The following is a 21,096-nucleotide window of genomic DNA, read 5'->3' on the forward strand; positions in this document are numbered from 1 at the left end:
GGAAAGAATGGTCCAGTTGCAATATAAATGCCATGCAACACCTTTGGAAAACAAAACTAATAAATAGAAAAAACTATTTGTCTTTCTTTTAGTTTAGTTAAGCTCAGTTTAAAGATACAGAGTGGATACAGGTCCTTCATCCCACTGAGTCTGCGCTGACCAGCTATAATCCGTACACTAGTTTTATTCTACATGCTAGGGTTCATTATTGGGATGTGGGAGGAATCCGGAGCACCTGGAGAAAACCCACACGGCCCCTGGAAGAATGTACAAACTCCATACAGACAGCGCCCATGGTCTGGATTGAACTCGGATCCCTGGCACTGTAAAGCAGCAACTCTATCACTGTGCCACTGTGCCACCCTAGGATTTCTTTTAGGAAATATTGGTTAATTATAAATGACAATTATGAAAGAGTGATATAGGTGACTCAATTTTAACAAATTTATTTAATTGAGATTTTGATAAATGGGTGGATACAACGAGCAAGAATAATGCACAATTCCAGTTGGTATAAACCAATAGTTATTTAATAGCATTTTTTTTTTTTAATTACCTGTACATCAATGTACTTTAAACGTTTGCAATTATTGACCCCTTCCAATGTCTGTAATCCACAGTTTCGGAGGGTTAGTGACTTTATAATTGGACACTGTGAGAATGTGGACAGGCTGCAGCCTGGCAAACCTTGAAGGGTAACAGTTGTAACCTATATTCAAGAGAAATGTTTTATTATGTAGAAAACTACTTTCCACAAAATTGCTTTCCCACATTATTACAGAACACAACAACATTTATCAGTGAATCTGCCCTGAAGTTTGCTTCCAAAGTTTAAGTTCACATTTTCAGAAATCCTAACCATTTGTTTGTTTAGTCATAATAGCTAACATCCAAATGAAAATGAAATCCTAAATATCAGGCTGAATTATGTCAGCTATCTATAATCAAATTCAAACCTGATGGGTTAACCTATTTCACAGATACAATTTGTCAAATTATAAAGATATGTGCAGAACTATCATGAACATGTTAAAGCATTGCTATTTTCAAATAAAATACTGAAGAATGAAAGCTTTTGATGGGTTGAACCCTCTGGAATTTCACTATAAAATATCGCATATCATTAATTTGCTGAAATAAATAAATAAAGATGATAAAGATAAAAGTCAAAGATTTCCTCATTTCCTTCAACACTAGATTTGGACTGCACACGCAAGAAAATATATAATTAAATCATATTTTAAACAACATGCAGGCCAAAGTGCATCTTTCATTTGTGGCAGCAACTGGCTTAAATAAACCAACACATTTTTTGAATACCTATCAAATAAAATTCCTGATTAATGGAGCATTTTATTATTAAAGTTTCATTTAAGAAACATCAAAATATACTAATCTAATCACACATTATATAAGAAATAAATATATATTTTCCATCATATCTCCTTCACTTTCATGTTAGCATACGAGGTTGAATTGTGGGATGTTACAAAGCATTTAATATAAAAGCGAAAGTAGATAGAAATACAGTAAACCCTTGTTTTAACAGACACCTTTATAACAGATTTTGGTTATAGCGGACGGACCTGTCACCACAAACCCTGCTTACAACGTGCACCGGGAGCTCTTCTTCACCCACTGCACGGGATAGTTGATGCGGTTGTTGTTGCAGCTCACATTGTAGCCACTTGAGACAACGCGCCTTCAGGCTGCCGCCACCGATAGGACATGCACGGTCATCATGGGGCTCCTTCCCCTCTCACCAGCTGCTGCTACTTCCTGTTGGCCTTTGTTTTGTCCTCCACCTCATCATCCTTCTCCCGTCACTCTACCCACCCCCTCCACCGCCGCCTCCACCACCTTCTCCACCAACATAGTCCATCTTGGAAGATGTCGGCGACTGCAGGGGAGAAGGAGGAGGAGGAGGAGGAAACATTAGAGCAGAGAGCATGTAAAGTGATGGCCAACAGGAAGAAACAGCAGCTGGTGAGAGGGGAGGGATCCCCATAGTTACCGAGCGCATCTTGTCATTGGCAGCAGCATGAAGAAAGCTGACAGCCAGGGGCTACAACATGATCTGCAACAACAGCCACGTCAAACGCACTATGAGGTAGCTGGTGAAGAAATGCAGACCAGCAGCATTGAATCAGCAGACGTAAACAGTGTGAGAAAGGGTCCTGACGTCACCTATCCATGTTCTCCTGAGATGCCTGACCCGCTGAGTTACGCTGGCACTTTGTGCCTTTTACGTATTAACGTATTATGTAAAGAACTGCAGTTCTTTCAAGGCACCTTAATGTTTGGGACACATGGCTTCATGGGTCTTTGTAATTGCACAGGTGTGTTTAATTGCCTCCTTAATGCAGGTAAAAGAGAGATCTCGGCACCTAGTCTTTCCTCCAGTCTTCCCATCACCTTTGGAAACTTTTATTGCTGCTTAACAACACGAGGACCAAAGTTGTGCCAATGAAAGTCAAAAAAAGTCATTATGAGACGGAGAAACAAGAATAAAACTGCTAGAGACATCAGCCGATCCTTAGGCTTACCACAATCAACTGTTTGGAGCATCATTAAGAAGAAAGCAAGCACTGGTGAGCTTACTAATCGCAAAGGGACTGGCAGGCCACAGAATACCTTCACAACTGATGACAGAAAAATTCTCTCTATAATAAAGAGAAATCCCCAAACACCTGTCTGACAGATCAGAAACACTCTTCAGGAGTCAGGTGTGGGTTTGTCAATGAGCTCTGTCCGCAGAAGACTTCATGAACAGAAATACAAAGGCTATACTGCAAAATGCTTACCACTGGTTAGCCGCAAAAATAGGATGGCCAGGTTAAAGCTTGCCAAGTACTTAAAAGAGCAAGCCCAGTTCTGGAAAAAGGTCTTGTGGACAGATGAGACGAAGACTAACTTATATCAGAGTGATGGCAAGAGCAAAGTATGGAGGAGAGAAGGAACTGCCCAAGATCCAAAGCATACCACCCCATCTGTGAAATACAGTGGTGGCCTGGGAATGGCCTGGGAATGTATGACTGCTGAAGGTACTGGCTCACTTATCTCCATTGATGATACAACTGCTGATGGTAGTAGCACAATGGATTATAAAGTGTATAGACACATCCTACCTGCTCAAGTTCAAACACATGCCTCAAAACTCATTGGCCGGCAGTTCATTATACAGCAAGAAAATGATCCCAAACATAAAGCAAAAGCAACAAAAGTGTTTTTCAAAGCTAAAAAATTGTCAATTATTGAGGGACCAAGTCAATCACCCGATCTGAACCCAATTGAGCATGCCTTTTGTATGCTGAAGAGAAAACTGAAGGGGACTAGCCCCCAAAACAAGCATGCTAAAGATGGCTGCATTACAGGCCTGGCAGAGCATCACCAGAGAAGACACCCAGCAAATGGTGATGTCCATGAATCGCAGACCTCAAGCAGTCATTGCATGCAAAGGATATGCAACAAAATACTAAACATGACTACATTCATTTACATTACATTGCTGTCCAAACATTATGGTGCCCTGAAATAAACACTGCTGTAATTTCTACATGGTGAAACCAAAATGTATAAAAATGGGCCTTTATTAAAATCTGACATACATTTTTCATTTTACATTACATTGCTGTCCAAACATTATGGTGCCCTGAAATAACCACTGCTGTAATTTGGAGGGCACTACACAATGGTAATAACTTACTCGGTTACAACAATGTAAAGAAAAGACCATTACACTTTCCATTATAACCAAGGTCTGTACATGAACGTGCACTTTCTATAACTAGTACTGTTAAGTTATCAATGACAAAGGAGAATCCAACCTTGCATTGGATAAACCAGTATGTTAATTAATTGTCACCTGTCAAATGCAACATGTGTTGGATACCAACTTTACAGTACGGTACTTATATGGATAAGCTAATGAAGGGTAAGGTTAATGAAGGAAACAAAATCAATAACTGAGGCATAAAGACAAAGGCAATTCTCAGTTGGCACCGAGTTTGTCATTTTCAGCTAGCTATTCATTACAGTCTGGAGATTCAACAATCAATAAGTACTGTTTTCACCCTTCAGATTATTATCGATCAGATGTCCCGTAGCAAATCCAAAATAACAAAGTAGAACAAGCAAATTCAGAAGCTCATTTCACAAACAGTTAGGCTTTGCAATCAAGAGTCATCCAAGGGGTGTGTTGCAAAATGAGACTCAGTCAGAGAATAGATGAACACAAATATCTTAGTAAAATAACTCAACATTAAGTTAAACAACAATAAAATAAAAAGTAAACCTGCTGAAGTGAGGTCCAAACACCCGAGTGCAGTATTGTTTCAGGACTCAAAGCAGGCAGACAGCTGACAGGATTACTTCGAAGTCTCAGCTGTTGCTTCACTTTTTTTCTCTCATTTTCTCTGAAAATTCTGGACCAGGGATTGCATGCTTTCATCCAATTTAATCTCTTTTGTTCAATGTGGTCAGGAAGAACAGCCCCCCTGGTAAAGATTTTCTCAAAGCCAAGGTCCATGTTTTCATTTACTGCGTAAGCATCAATCTGGGCTTCATTTTGTTGCTTACCATCATCAGCAATTAATACAGGTTGATCATCAACTGGCAGCTTCCCAGGGAACGTGTCTGCAACTGCACAAGAAATAACTACTTGCAATACGTCACTTTGGGGTATTGTGATATTGGATTCAATGGTAAGTGTATTCTCTGCTTTAACTTCCACTATTTCTTCAGCTGGAAGTTCCTTTTCCATTTTTACATCTGTAACACTTCCAACGGTACACTGACGATCAATTTTACTGAGGTTTGCGAGGGAACTGTCCAGTATATTATGAGGCAAAGACATATTTTCATTTATAGGAATATATGCATCATCTGAACTATTATCACTGTCTTTGAGTTTATTATTATTCTCCTTCTTGCTGAAATGTTCATTAACTTCAATCAACTTCAAATCAGTTTTTCTCCCCATATGTTCCATGCCCTCTTCGTTCTTTTTTCCTTCCAGCAACTTTCTTTCTTCTGCCTCCCTTTGTTCTTCCTTTATTTGCAGTTCTTTCTTTTTCTCCTCTTCCTGCAGTTTCTGTAGCCTTTCCACTTCCATTAGTCTCTCCTTTTCTAACCTTAGTCGTGCCTGTTCCTTTTTCTGTCCGTACTCAATCTGCCTTTGTTTCTGTTCTTCCCTTTGCAGCCGTGCATTTTCTTCATGCTTTCTTCTTTCTTCCTCCTCAATGCGCTTTTGTTCTTCTCGTTTCCTTTTAATTTTCTCTTCGAAATCTCTCCTTTCTTGTGCCATCTTTAGCTGTAGATCTTTTTTTCTTTTTCTTTCATCCCGCTTCTCCTTCAATATAGGTGTGTACTCTTTAAGTATTAAATATGCCCGAAATCTTGCTTGAATTATTGTTGCTGCTCTGTATTGCAGCTCTTTCACTTGTTTCCTCTCCTTTTCCTGTTGCTCTTCAAAGATTCTTCGCTCTTCGACCATTGATTGCATTAGTGCCTAAGGATTCAAAACATCAAGTAAATATTAGTGTTAATAAAAAATATAGTTTTATCTATTGAAGAAATTGGAGGGGGAAAAAAAAAAAAGAAATCACATAGGAATGTAGCGTTGGGGACAAAGACAAGCAATAATTGACAAAAGAGGGATCACATCAGATACTCCAGCTCCTGTAATCCACCACTCGATGTCCAGTACAGAGATAACTCAGATAGGGCAGAGTGATTAAGAGGGAGAACTGATTGTCATTACTATATATATGGAAACACTTATCCTGATTTTGGCTGATCTTGTTGAGGGGCAAGAGGTATAAAAAAAATAATCAAGTAGGTAGAGCAGCCATTTCAAATGATTCATAATCTACGATAGGATGGGTAAGAATGAATAAGAAAATGGCAGTTTCAGTCTAAATTATATATTAAGGAGTAGCACAAAAATATGCCATCATTAGCCATATAAACGACTGCAGGCAGGTCAAAAATGATGATAGATGGTGTTGCATTATCAAATGGTGTAATTACTAACTTTGTTAAATGCCAATTCAATGGAGATATCAGCCAGAAATCTCTTTTGTGGGTTTCAGATATGAGTTGCAAGAAAAAATGGGCACAAATTTGAGAGGATAGTAGATTCCATGAGGTCGAAGAGGAAAGGGGGTTTGTAATTGAGCAATTGTTTGCAAAGACAGAGGGATTGGAAGGCAGTGACGTTTGCAGAACAAGTTAAGACGCAAATTGAAATTTACAAGAATGCTGCCTGAGTGGCAGACTTTTCCAAGGGTGGTAATGTCCAACACTAGAGATCATAGCAATAAAGTGAGAGGGGGAACGTTAATGGAGATGTGCGGGTCAAGTTTTTTGTTTACGCAGAGTGGTAGCGGCATGGAACACTCTGCCCAGGGTGGTGCTGGGGGCGGATATATGACAGTGGCATTTGAGAGGCTTTTGGATAGGCAAATGGAAGTGCAGGGAATAGTGAGATATGGGCAGGCATATGACATCAGTTTAACTTAGTACCAAGGTCAGCACAAAGATTGCTGTACTTTGTTCTATGAAATCATTGTAGATGTTACACCCATCACATAACAAAAAATTGCCTTACAAACTTCACACATCACTACCCAAAAAATTAAGATTGGGAATAAAAAATTGCTTTTGTGGAATTCACACACAATGTGAAACAACAAAATGTTGTCTATTTATGTCAAGGGTTTGCATTGCAGAAAATCACAATAAAACAGTTTGTACACAATCTCAGAGAGAAAATTTAAATTGCGATCATGATATATGAAACAAAATTATAACTTTTAATTTACTCTTATTTTTAAAGATCACAAACATTTGTCACCTTGTGATGCGTCAACTCCTTTTCTAAGGCTTCCTGGTCCTGTTTGGTTTTCTTTTCCAGTTCAGCTTGCTGTTGCTGAATAAAGATGACAATATTTCTAAAGCATTGCATGCCAGGCAGATGATAGTTAGCATAACAAAATTATGTCATAATACCATTGTATTCTTACAGTGCTAAAGACAAGTCATTTACAACCAACTTCAGCCAAAGTACCTTGAGGATAAAATAATCTTGCGTCTTCCTGAAATCACCACCATTGCTGAAGCTATTTCACTCATTGTGATATCAAGGAATATATAAATGCATTGGAAGCGGCAATATCTCCATCAGAGTCATTTACAAATAGTTCCAAATCATTGGATGTCCATCTAATGCCATATCAGATTGGGAATTTGGTCTAAGACCTATTCTATTCTATTCCACAATAAGAATTTTCCCTCTTCAAAAAATGAAGGGTTATTGATCTGAAATGTTGATTCTATTGCACCATTCCATTTCCCAGGTTTTCTGACATAACCTTTTCTGATGACAAGACTTTGCACAGCAGTGCATTTGAGCAGCCTTGCTTTTCCTCAACTAAGGATTTACCACCAATCTCTAGTTCTTACCCTTCTGCTTCCCCAATAGATAGGATGAATGCAGGGTAAATAAATCAAAACCCAGAGGACATTGTTTTAAGGTGCGAGGGGCAAGATTTAGTTGAACCATGAGGGGCAACATTTCACACAGAGGGTGGTGTGTATAATGAACAATCTGCCAGAGGAGGTATTTGAGGCAGATACTCTTAACAACATTTAAAAGACACTTGGGCAGGTACATGGACAGGAAAGGTTTAGAGGGTTATGGTACTAGTTTAGGACACCTTGGTCAGCATGGACGAGTTGTGCCAAAGGGTCTATTTCATGCTAAGTGACAATAACACCTCTTCTCCAGCTGGTACAAGGAGGGTTTACTTTCTCGTCACCTTCCATTCACTAGCGTCCACAAAAGACAGATCATTGTCCATAATTTCTGCCACCCTCAAACGAGATTCCACCATCCATTCCAGGTAACATCCTGGTAAATTTTATCTGCCCCATCTCCAACACAATTACGATCTACCTGTAGTGTGAAAACCAGAACTGTACAAAGCACACCAGTTTGGTTCTTATCAGTGCTTTACAACCTTTCGGCTCTTACATCCTAATGGGCCTGACCCATTTAGGTGACTTTTTAGGCAAGTGCAGGAGACTCTGCGCTCAGCACATGGTCGCCACATGTTCGCTGGTGGTCTCTGGTGAGTCTCCTTCATGGTCACGAGGAGATCCCGCATTCTGGGAACTAGTCGCGGCCTCAGTATGGTCGCTGCGGATTTATCACCATGGAGATAATCGGTAATCCTGTAGTTGTAGGTGCAGTTGTAGTGAGGTCGCCATGTAGTTGTAAGTAGTCAAGGTAGTCGTAGGTAGTTTTAGTTAATCGCCTTTGCAGACCAGTCATTTTCATTGGCTCATTGGGGAAAAAAAACGTAAGCAGGAGTTTTCAGAACCAAGGATAACCAACCGGTAATATTAAATGACCACCAAACTTCACAACTGTGTATCACTGGCTTATTAAAAGTTGGCTGGCTTCTTAAAAGTTGTATCCACTCCTTCTTCCCCCTTCTCTCCCTTTCTCCCCCCTCTCCCCCTTACCGTACATTGTGCTAGCCGTCTTAATTACAGCGCCAACCTTCCTGTTCATCGCGGTGTGTGTCTGTATCACCTTGGCTTTGCACTGTGTGAATTTCAGACCGCTCTCCCCACTTGCCTTGGCCCCCGCCTTTGCGATGTGTTTGTGTGTGTGTTCCACTCTGACAGTCGCCGTTCCAGTCCCCAGTTTTTCAGGCGACTGCCAGCAACGTCGTCGACAGTCGCCGGCAGTCCACTGAGAAATCGCCTAAGTGGGACAGGCCCATAAGATCCCCGGCTCATGAAGACAAGTATCCTATATGCCTTCAGTGCCTTATTAACTGATGCTTCCGCCTTTTGGGATGAATTTGTGCATTGTGGTTTTTCTGTTCATCCCTATCCCAAGGCTCTACTGCATATGTGTCATCCTTATTAGTCTTCCTAAAGTGTCTCATCTCACACTTATCAGGAGTAAATTTTATTTGCCGTTGTTTTGCCCTTCTCATTTGATCAAAATCATCCTGCAGCCTATAACTATCCTCCTCACTTTCAACAACGCTAATGATGAATGCGTCTAGCATTTTCTGTGTTTGCTTCTCATCTCCAGCATCTGTAGTTTTCCACTCTGATAATCTTACCTGCCTTTCTTCTGTCAGTTTCTCTAGCTTTTCTTCAAATTGTTGTTGTCTACTTTTGGATCTTTCCTCTTCCTCCTCTACTTGTTTCTGCTCTTTTTCCCTGTGTGCCTTTAGCTCTGCCAGTTTGTTTTTTTGTATTCTATTTTCTTCAAGCTCCCATTTCTGCAGTGTCAGCCAGCATTGTTCCTCCACTTCTTTGCATTTGGACGTTATATCATCTTCGTTATCTGAAGAAAATAAAACATGTCTATCTGCTTAATGTTTACACCTCAATTTTATTTTAAATTGCAAACAAGCAATTCTAACGCAGCCAATTCTTGTAAGGCCAAGATGGCAGTTTGATTACTGTAATGTTACAATTTAATGCTTATTTTCACATGTTTAACTGACACATTCAGTAATAAAAGCACTCAATCAATTTGACTCGTATTCCTGTCAATTTCTCAATGAAAATGTTTTCAAACACAAGAAAATATTTAAAATATAAGAAATCCATATAAGAAACAAAAATACTGTGAAGAGATTGCAGGCCTAGGTGTAAACAAAAATAAAATGGATTTACATTTTGAATGGAGATTCTTGTCAGTTCAGGAAGTAACGCTAGCAAGCTCCATCAATAGGAATAAACAGATATTGAAGATAAGGTGATAAAGTATCTGTACTTGTCACATGAGAAATGAATCACAAATGTAAAAATCTGGTTACTAATAACATCTAATAGATAAAATTTGCTTGGTGGGGTAGTTAAGAAAGCATCATTATATTTATGCCCTCTTTCTCTGATAATTTTCTGACCCCAATCAGCTCTCTTTTAATAAATGTCAAACATAAAACAACAAATATTGTGCTAACTCTCGTGTATATTTGGATTTACATAGAACCTCTTTCAAAATTTCACACTTTATGCCATCATTTAAATTTAACACAAAGCCCATAAAAGAAACATAAAGGATGGAAGTGTTTGATACTGCAGAAGCTGGTTAAAACAAAGACAGACACAAAATGCTGGAATAACTCAGCGGGACAAGCAGCATCTCTGGAGAGAAGGAATGGGTGACGTTTCGGGTCGAGACCCTTCTTCAAGTCAGTAAAGCGAGTCTGAAGCTCATCATGTAAATAAAAATTAAATCAATAGGAAATGCTGAGAGTTTCAGACTATACCATGCTCATGGAAATTCAGTGAGAATGGTGCAAAGATAATATGTAAAGACCAATAGGGTGGTGGATACAATCTATAAATGGGTGAAAAAATATAGCAATTAATTGGACCATGGAGAGATATAGGCCATTTGACCTACAGAGTCTATGCCATCCATCAATCACATGTTGACACTAATCCATTTCTGTATTATTCTCCCCATTTTTTCCATCAACTAAACACACACCATCGCCTTCAGATTCTACACTCACCTACAGTACATACTAGTGGCATTTTATAGTGGCCAAATTAACCTTGTAATTTTTGTGATGTGGAAGGAAATGTGAACATGCAAACCCCACATAGACAGCATTGAAGTCAGGCTTGAACTAATTTTCTGATGCTGTGAAGAAACGGTTCATCTACCTACATCACTGTGCCTTTGTTCTTTTATAATTATCATTCAATGTCTTGCAATAATAATGTGGCTGCAAAGATCTACTGTTTTAATGTAAGTGTTACTTTATCTTTATTACACTCACCATTTTTATTATACAAGTGTACCATATTTGACAGTTTGAGAAGTTATTGTGCTTTCAGACTATATTCAGGTTAACAATAAATTTATATCTTAATGCATCTTAATATACCTAGAAAAATACTCCTTGCATAGTTCTTCTTCACTAATGATTATTCATTTTATGTTACTTAATGACTAAGTAATAATCAATATTATTAAGTACAAAGCCACAAAATAGGAATTTACCTGAAACTCTCTCATCCTCTAGAGACAGATCAGCTACCTTGATTTGAAAATCAGAGATGGTGTTCTGTTCAGGTTCAGTAACTTTTCTTTGTTCTTCCTTCTCTATTTGGGCCAACACCTAAAGAAACCAATTAAAAGTTGTACGTTTTAAATCTAGTGGTTTGCTGTTTTTATACACAGTACAATATTAATTCAATCTACTCAGCAGATCTCAATGTATTCATATTTTTATAGCATAATCTAGTCTCATCCTAAACCCCCTTATATTTCCCCTGAAATTATACTGTGGGTCTATCTGTACCACTTCCAAAATTACTCAGCAATCCTGGAGGTTCAAACTAATCTCCTTCTTTTTCTCATCAGTATCAACTGTCTTCTGAAGTAGATTTTTCCTGTATCTCCAACTTTATCTTCAAATGTCATCCTCAACATCAAAAACAGCACACAAAATTGCTTCTGATTAATATGTCCAACTAGCTGCTCCCTTTGTCGATAAACAGGGAACCTCAGGTAAAATGTCTGCTTAGAAAAATGAAACTCTAGTGCCATGCTATGGACATCAAAGTTGCCTGACAAAGATATCCCCAGCAAAATGATCTTGAATAAATACCTCATTAAATGACATTATTATTATCAAAACCAATATCATCATCATCATCAGGAATTATTAGAAATTCAATCGAGCCTCACAATATGCGTTAATGAAACATGGTGGAAAATGAGGTACTTGCTGGGAGTTATACCATTTTTTGTTCCTTTGGCTTCAATGCACCCGACGCTAAACATGGCTAGTGGGAACTAATAGCACACAATACTTGGCCACCATTTCCTGGATTTTAAATAGGATGAACATGGCCAATGCTGTTCTCAGTCCACGTAGATAACAACAGACATGCAGAACATCTATCAAGTCTTCTTCTACAATGTTTTAAGGAGTCCTAAGATAGGCTTACCAATCCAGTTTAGGTAAGTTCCCACGAGGGTGGAAGAAGGACACCACCGCTCAGTCCACCTAGGCCGATGCAAGCTTCCGGTTGCTAAACACTTTAACTCCCCCTCCCATTCGCATACTGACCTTTGTTCTGGGCCTCCTCCACTGTCAGAATGAGGCCCAACACAAATTGGAGGAATAGCACCTCATATTTCGCTTGTAGACAAAAATGCTGGAGAAACTCAGCGGGTGAGGCAGCATATTTCGCTTGGGCATCTTAAAACTCAGCGGTAAGAATACTGATTTCTCTAACTTCAACTAACCCTTGCTTTTTCTCTCTCTCTATCCTTCCCCCACCCTAGTTATCTGACTTTCACTGCCCTTCTGATTAATGTTACAGATTTGATGCCTCATTGCCTCCTTGTCACCTTCCCCTCAGCTAACAATGAACCATTCTATATTGCCTTATCATAGTCTGCTTTGATCTGTCGTTTTCACACCTTACTCTTCCATATCTCTAGATTTCCTCTCCCCCGACTCTCACGTTGAAGGGTCTTGACCCGAAATGTCACCCATTCCTTCTCTCCAGAGATGCTGCTTGTCCTGCTGAGTCACTCCAGCATTTTGTGTCTATCTTCTCACTAAGGTGGGTACTTTGCCACTCTCCTTCAAGCCCACCTTCCCAGAGCAACTGTCACCATATCATGATCCTTGTCCAACCTACCTCACCACTGGCTTACAAGCCTAAACTACCACCCACTTCAACCGCTGCTGACCAATCCTACCCCACAAATAATCATTCCATGCCAACCATCAATCATGCCCCACCTTCACCAACCTCAGACCACCATTATCCACTTAATGACTGCCAATCCCATTATCTCCCCAACAATCACCAAGCAAGCACCATACCAAATAACTGCTGAACCCATCTTCTCCACCAAGGCTACAAATACCACTTCCTCAACTACTGATCCCAAAACAAACCCCTCCTCCCATGATCATCATTCTATCCCACATCGCTACTAATCATACCACACCCAACCAATCCTTACTCTTATTCATCGTCAGCAGCATAACAATAGCCCATCCCACTCATGGATTACTGACTTATTTTCCCAAAGTCTTAGGCCTCTCTCACTCAGCACCCCTTGTAGAAAATCGTGGTCTAGGCTCTGCCCTTACCAGGTCTTCCAGGCAATCTGAGCTCTGGCAGAGCATACAACAATAAATGCTTTTCATTATGCACAAGCTTCTCAATGATACATGTAATGAGTCGAGTCAAACACATATCAAGATACAACACATGTTTATTAAATCTACTTACAGCATCGATCTGCAGGACATCACAGTTCCTAGCAGCTATTCCTACTGAATGGTGTAGGCAAGCTCTTGTTAATATAAAATGCATATTAGGCGGAGCAACTACTAACAAGCACTACGATTGGCTAGTAGGATATAACCAATCTATAATACATATTACCATTGTCTCATGCACTATAAATGTAATAGCAATAATCCCCAGAATTAAATGTTCATTCAAATCCCAACTTTCTCCTACCACCAACCTTCACTGGGGACAATTTACAGTAGCCAATAATCTGACCTCTCAGCACACCTTTGGCATGTGGGAGGAAACTGGAGCACCTGGGGAATTTCAAGCAAGAACCAGCAAAGTCTCACAGCATCCAAGGTCAGGATCGAACCCTGGTCTTTGGAGCAGCCTCACAGTAATATTGATATACAAATATGCAAGTTATTTAAAATGGCAGAGAAAAATCAAGTCAAGTCAAGTCAAGTTTATTTGTCACATACACATACGAGATGTGCAGTGAAATGAAAGTGGCAATGCTCGTGGACTTTTGTGCAAAAGACAAACAACAAAAAAAACAACCAAACAATTATAAACACAAACACAATCATAATCAAAATGTAGGTCACGCTATATACAAAAGGTATTATTTTTTCTGCAGTGTCCAGCATTCTCTATTCCCGTTTCACATTTGATTTATCTTTTTATTTTGGATACGTTTTACACATACTTTGTTTCAATTCCCTTGAGAATAATTTGAGTTCTCATTACTAGTGATATTCCCACTTAATTTTGCATGGTTAACAAATGTGGAAATGTTATGTTTGGTTCTTAAAACCAGTCAATCGATGAAACAGACTGTGGATAACTGAGTATAGGCATTGATCCTGAGGATCCTCCATTAGTCACAGCCTGCCAAACTGTTTATTCCTGTTGTTTTTGATTTCCGATGCCTGGAAAAGAAGTTGGTGATAATGTTCACAAGTACATACTACCATCATGCTTTGGGAGATGCTGTTGAAGGATCTGCGGCAAGTTGATGTAGCATATCTTGCAGATCATACCACTGCAATCATGGTGTTGCAATAATGAACCTTTCAGATACTGTATTTGACACCAGTCATGCAAACTTGTGCATTGCTGAAACTGCTCTTATCTAGGAAAATAAGCCTTTTACCACCACATTCCTAGATCATACAATGCTTACATTCACAAAAATTTTATTTGTATTTGCAAGTTTCCCTAAATATGCCAAGAAAAATGGAATTACCCTCTCCTTCAGGTTCAAATGGTCCTCACCAAATTCAGAAGCCAACTCTATCAACAATTCTGATCCAGGACAATTCTGAACAGGATTATCAGCATCTGCCAAAATATAAAGACGATTCTAAGCACGTAATTAACTGTATTAAAATGGGTAATTTAAAACTATTGAAATTACTAAAGGAAACACAGATTTTGAAGTGTTAAATACAGGACTCAGTAAAAATCTATGGGAATTGTTTACACAATGAGAGATGATACAAAAATAAACTGCTTTATTATTACATCAATTAGTTACAAAGTAAACTGACAAACTGAAATGTCCACTGTATTCCTACAACCTATACATACTGATGGGTTTCAGTAAGAACTGAAAGACTCAAAATGGGCACATTTAAATATAATTTAAATAAACCTTTATATCACAAAATTGACCAATTAAAGTTATCCAACAATAACAGCTTATGTTCAATTAGAGAATAATTATTTTGTAGTTCAACATCAATGCAGAATGTTTTTTTAAATGAATGGCTCATTTCTGATAGCTGAAACTTGCAGCATTTTAATTTGAAACTTCATACATTTACAGTAAGTTATTTCCTCTACAGTATTTTCTATCCATTGGTTATGAATAGACAGCAATCCAGAATGTTACCAGCCTTGCAGCTACCAGAGAATGTAAATAAAGGAATATGCTTCAAAAAAGATGAAAAATGATTAAAATGTAGTAATTTTCAGTCATCCTTACACAGGCTTGAAGCTTGATAAATAAGTATTTACATTAAAATATTAATGTATTTCTTCCTATATAGTTCTTCAAAGCATTTGAATGTAAACAAATGTTTTAAGTGACGCTATAAAATATTTCTCCTGGTCAAAAAGTAAAATTGGTTTATTAATAGCGTGATTTTTAAAATCATACAAGGCTTCAACCCCACACAGTCCATTACTGTGATTTGAAGACGCATTCAAATTTGACTCATTGTGGATTCTGCGCCTGCAACCACCTCTCCCCCACCCACACCTCTTTCAGGTGCCCCAACCTCTTTCCAGGTTTCCATTAGGCCTCCAACATCCATATCTTCACATCAAACCCTAATTGGGTCTCAAATCAGTGGCTCTCACTCCCTTTCATTATTCAATTTAGCACTACAGCCCCATGACCATAGAAGCCCTCAGCACACTGCCCAGTGCAGTCACAGTTATACAGTATGGAAATATGCGCTTTGGTCCAACTCATCTATGTCGACCAAGCTAGTTCCATGCCTGCACCTGGCGCATATGCTTCCAAACCTTCCCAATTCATGTACCTGTCCAAGTGTATTTTAAATGTTGTAACTGTACTCAACTCTACCACTTTCTCTGGAAGCTTGTTCCATGCATGCACATCCTCTGTGAAAATGTTGCCCGTCATTCATCTTTCCCATTTTACATCATTCCTCTCTCAGCTTAATCCAATGCATACTAGATTTAGACTTCTCTACCCTGAGGAAAAGGCAGTGGCTGTTCACCTTATCTATGCTCCTTATCTATCTTCTTCTATCTATCTTCTATCTGGTCTGATCTTGACCGCTTTTGGCTCGCCGTGGTGTGATTTCCGAGAGAACGCCGCCACCTACGGCTGTCATTTTTGGCCACCTCGCTCAGAGCCCCCCTCCGCCTTCCGGGACCGGAAGATTTTTCCCATTGATGAAAAATCTGAGAGATATTAATGTTTTTTTTAAATTGCCCATTCTCTCTGCTGCCCCCGCTGGCGGCAGGGGGGAGGGACTATAAAACCCGGAAGTGTAGTCCCTCACTCAGTCTCTGCCAGACCCAGGAAGCGAGAGGGTCACGGCTCTCTGAGCTGCGAATAACACTGAACGCACGTCTACTCCACGGTGAGTCCCCTCGATGAGGCTGTAAGGTGGCTGCTGCCCAATTGTTTGCCTCGCCTTTTTAACAAGTTTGTGTTCACAAAATGATTTTTGGTTGTCGGGTGGCTGCTGCCCAATTGTTTGCCTCGCCTTTTTTAACAAGTTTGTGTTCACAAAATGAATTTTGGTTGTCGGGTGGCTGCTGCCCAATTGTTTGCCTCGACTTTTATAAAAGTTTGTGTTCACAAAATGAATTTTGTTTGTTGGGTGGCTTGGCTTTTAAAATCGTTGCAACAGTTGGCTGCCAGCCCAAGAATGCATTTGGCCCACAATGTCTATACTAGCCCTCTGGAAACCAGTACCTTCGGCCCGCAACACCCATATTAACGCAACAGAAAGCCCCCCCCCCCCGACTGGCGAGCAATATTGGAATTGGTGGAGAGGTGGAATATTGCGTTGGTGACCAGCCCTCCCGTGCGATGCTGGGACTCAACGGGTCCCACTTAGTCTAGTGATTTTATATAATTCTATAAGGTAACTCTCATCCTCTTATACTCTGGGGTAAGAAGACTCAGTCTATCCAACTTCTCCTTACAGCTCAAACTTTCCAGAACTGGCAACATTCTTGTAAATCTTTTGCACCCTTTCAAATCTAATGGCATCCTTCCTGTTACGGCATCCAAAACTGCAGGCAGCACTCCAATTGTGGCCTTTCCAACATCTGGTATAGCTGTAACACGGTGTCCCAACTCCTGTACTCAATAAATGACACAAAGTGTTGGAGTAACTCAGCGAGTGAGGTAGTATCTATAGAGAACATGAAAAGGTAACGTTTCAGGTCATGACCCTTCTTCAGACCTGACTCGGCGTCAACCATCCAAATTATCCACGGATGCTACCTGAGCCACCGTGTTACATCAGCACTTAAGTGTCTGTTTTTTGAAAACCAGCAACTGCAGTTCCATGTTTCTCCAGTACTCAATATCCGGACTGATGAAGGCTAGCATTCCAAACACCTTCTTTACCACTCTGTCCACATGTCACAACCTTCATGGAACAACGTAATTGCACCCCTCGGTCTCTCTGTCCTACAACACTCCCCAGGTCCTTACAATACTGCATCCATCCTGCACTGGTTTGTCCTACCAAAATGAAATACCTCCCATTTATCTGAATTAACCTCAGCCATTCTTCAGCCCATTGGCCCAGTTGATCAACATCCTGTTATAATCATAGATAACCTTCTTCACTGCCCAATGTGCCACCAATTTTAGTGTCATCTATAAAGTTATTAACCATGCCAATTACATTCACATCAAATTTATTATTATAAATGTCAAACAATGCACCCTGGTGATACACCATTACTATAGGCCTCCAGTCAGAATATCACAGATGACATATATTTGCAGGATAATATTTTGAACTAATCTTCTTACTCCTCAAACTGTAATAGTAGCAAATTTGTCAATGTCCTTGGTAGAATACCACTTTTTTACACAGGGTCATTCCACTTTCAAATTATCAAATTATTGAAATACATGCGAGCAGATCTGACAAGCATGTATAAATGTACTTACACTTGGGTTGCTGTAAATCCTGGAGGATCAGTTTTTCCAGAGCTCCATCTCTTTGTTTCATTTGTTCCAAGTAGCAAATGACGGATGTGGGTAAGTCATCTACTTCCTAAAACACAAATAACTCCTGATATCAAATTGCATTATTGTCATCTATAAAATAATTAATAAATATACATCATAAATATAATAAATCATAAAAATATGTAATACTAAAATGCAATGTTAAAATTCTGCATCTAATTTGCACTATCAATCATCAAATACATTGTAGCATGTGAGAACTACGAACTATTTCAAATTTGGTCAAATCATTCACTTCTTACTGACAATATGTTTTAGGATGTAGTTAAACTAGTGCTTCATTTTATCTCACGTGTTATAGTGGGGACTCGTAGGAGTCCAAAATTAAGTGGACACAAGTTGTGTGCACGAGACGTGTTTTACTCTGTACGATACAGCTCCCTACTCCTCAAATGTTACCCGACCTTAAATACCCGTGACCTGCGCATCCCACACCGAGACACCTAACTCCTCCTTCCAGAACCGAGGGTTTGCTCTGCCCGTGGCCTACCACCAGGTGCCGCCACAGCGTTTTAAAAACCTCCACGTTTACATATTTGCAATTTTCTCGCATGTGCAATGATTGTTATTGTTATCGCCTGACCAATTCAATAGACAATAGACAACAGGTGCAGGAGTAGGCCAATCGGCCCCTCGAGCTAGCACCGCCATTCAATGTGATCATGGCTGATCATCCACAATCAGTATCCCATTCCTGCCTTCTCCCCATATCCCCTGCCTCCACTATCTTTAAGAGCCCTATTTAGCTCTCTCTTGAAAGTATCCAGAGAACTGGCCTCCACCGCCCTCTGAGGCAGAGAATTCCACAGACTCACAATCTCTGTGTGAAAAAGTGTTTCCTCATCTCCGTTCTAAATGGCTTACCCCTTATTCTTAAACAGTGGCCCCTGGTTCTGGACCCCCAACATTGGGAACATGTTTCCTGCCTCTAGAGTGTCCAAACCCTTAACAATCCTATATGTTTCAATAAGATCCCCTCTTATCCTTAAAATTCCAGAGTATACAAGCCCAGCCGCTCCATCCTCTCAGCATATAACAGTCCCGCCATCCCGGGAATTTTTGCACCCTTAGTGTAAGAGAGTGTAAAGGGCCTGTCCCACTTGGACGACCTAATCCACGAGTTTAGAAGACCCTAGACAAGTTGAAAAAAATGTCAAGGTTGTGTTGACTCAAGGGCAAACTTGGCAGAGGTCGCCAATTAGGTCGTGAAAGTGGGACAGGGGCTTAAGAGAGACCCGACCCTCTTACACCTGTGTCTTCTTAGAGATAGATTATTAAATCTGCCACAAAGAATGAAATTGACAGAAATACTTTCAACTAAAAGAAACCGCAAAAACATTATAGGCCTGTGCAACAATACACAGTCATGAATACAAAGATTGCATATTGTTCATTAAAGATCATTAAATCAAATAGGAGGCCAAAAACAGATTTCTGAATGGGCAAATATTGAGAAGATGTAAACTCATGGTTATATCTGCATACAACAGTTTCAGATCATAATCACTTTATGAAACATACATCAAAAGGTTTTAAATGTTTTATCCTTTCAATATATTTAAATGCAATTTTATAACAATATCAAGAGCTCACAGAATCTGATTCAATGTGTATATCTTCTTCCAATTCCTCTTCCTCGGATTCTTCTATTTCTTCTGGGGAAATCCAAATATTGTTTAATTCAGCCAAAATGGCTTCTTCAAGCAGTTTGTCTTCATCCATTATTTCCTATTAAAATCATAACTTCAGTGTTTGAACATCAATTATATGGTCTGATACAGTAATTCAATGCACAGAAATAGAAGAGGCTACAGGGAGGGCTGCCCCATCATTGAAAGCATCTGCGAAGTGCTGTCTCAAGAAGGCAACATCTGACATCAAGGACCCCGATCATCTGGACCATGTCCTTTTCTCACTGCTGCCATTGGACAGGAGGAACACAAACCTGAGGTTCCACCCCATAGGTTACAGAACAGCAATTTTTCAACAACCATCAACTTCTTGAGCCAAATCTATTGCAGCAAAAGAACACGACAGACCATCCCTTGCACTATCATGGACTTGTATTCTAATGGTGTTTGTAATAACGTTTTTTTTTGCAGTCCTTTTCCTTTTACTGTCTTGTAGTGTGCATTTCATGTACAATCAATGTATAATCTATGTTTGTGTGTGTTGTCTGGGACTATGTGCTTGTGATGCTGCTGCATGCAATTGTTTCATTGTACATGTACCTTGCCACTGATAATAAATTCCACTTGAGTTTAGGGGCAGTACGGTGGTAGGGCTGGTAAAGCTGCTGCATCACAGCCCCAGAGACCCGGGTTTAATCCTGACCTTGGGTGCTGTCTGTGTGGAGTTTGCACGTTCTCCCCGTGACCATGTAGGTTTCAGCCAGGATGCTCCAGTTTCCTCCCGCATCCCAAAGATGTGCTGGTTTGTACATCTATTGCCTAACTGCCTCTATAAAATTGACCCTCATGTGTAGGGAGTGGATGCAAAAGTGAGAAAGCTTAGAACTGGTGTGAATGGCTGATTGGTGGTCGATGTGGAATCAGTGGTCTGAAGGGCTTTTTCCCACATTGTATCTCTAAACTTGTCTAGATCATTTTACAACAAAGAAAATGAAAAATTACCACATGGTGTAACAGCAGTACATTGATAATCACAGGGAATCTTGGCATATCTTCATGACGAGACCATATTTACAACCTCGTTTTAATAATGAAAACTTAAATAAAGGTTCACATATATTTCCAGACATTGAAAGCTGAAAAGAAACTGGGTACTTCTGAAATAATCTAGTAAAATATCTAGTAAATACCCCAGGGGGTAGATTTGTTGATTCTGGATTTGTACATATTTTTTCACATTGACTTACTGTATTTGGTTCTGGTATACCATTAGTAATAAGTAAAATAACATTGTTATGTGCTATTAAAGTTGGCAGGAGTAAACGGGACGAAAAACGTTGGGAACCCCTGATCTAGCTTGACATCGGCAGCAGAGAAGATGTCAGAATTTATTCT

General features: G+C 39.6%; 1 protein-coding gene across 2 annotated transcripts in view; it reads right to left on the reverse strand.

Annotated features, from left to right (window-relative positions):
• lrriq1 (leucine-rich repeats and IQ motif containing 1) overlaps positions 1–21,096 on the reverse strand; it is a 148,080-nt gene that overhangs the window by 124,492 nt on the left and 2,492 nt on the right. For both annotated transcript variants that reach the window (XM_055650756.1, XM_055650755.1), the window contains exons 2-9: positions 19,664–19,798; positions 17,990–18,095; positions 14,561–14,655; positions 11,048–11,165; positions 9,144–9,370; positions 6,857–6,931; positions 4,295–5,509; positions 557–709 (exon numbers count right to left, since the gene is read on the reverse strand). In XM_055650756.1, coding sequence (XP_055506731.1) covers positions 557–709; positions 4,295–5,509; positions 6,857–6,931; positions 9,144–9,370; positions 11,048–11,165; positions 14,561–14,655; positions 17,990–18,095; positions 19,664–19,792 — 2,118 coding nt within the window. In that variant the 5' untranslated portion in view covers positions 19,793–19,798. The remainder of the gene's footprint in view (positions 1–556; positions 710–4,294; positions 5,510–6,856; positions 6,932–9,143; positions 9,371–11,047; positions 11,166–14,560; positions 14,656–17,989; positions 18,096–19,663; positions 19,799–21,096) is intronic.

Source organism: Leucoraja erinacea, chromosome 19, assembly GCF_028641065.1.
Source record: "Leucoraja erinacea ecotype New England chromosome 19, Leri_hhj_1, whole genome shotgun sequence".
Classification (NCBI taxonomy): Eukaryota; Metazoa; Chordata; class Chondrichthyes; order Rajiformes; family Rajidae; genus Leucoraja; species Leucoraja erinaceus.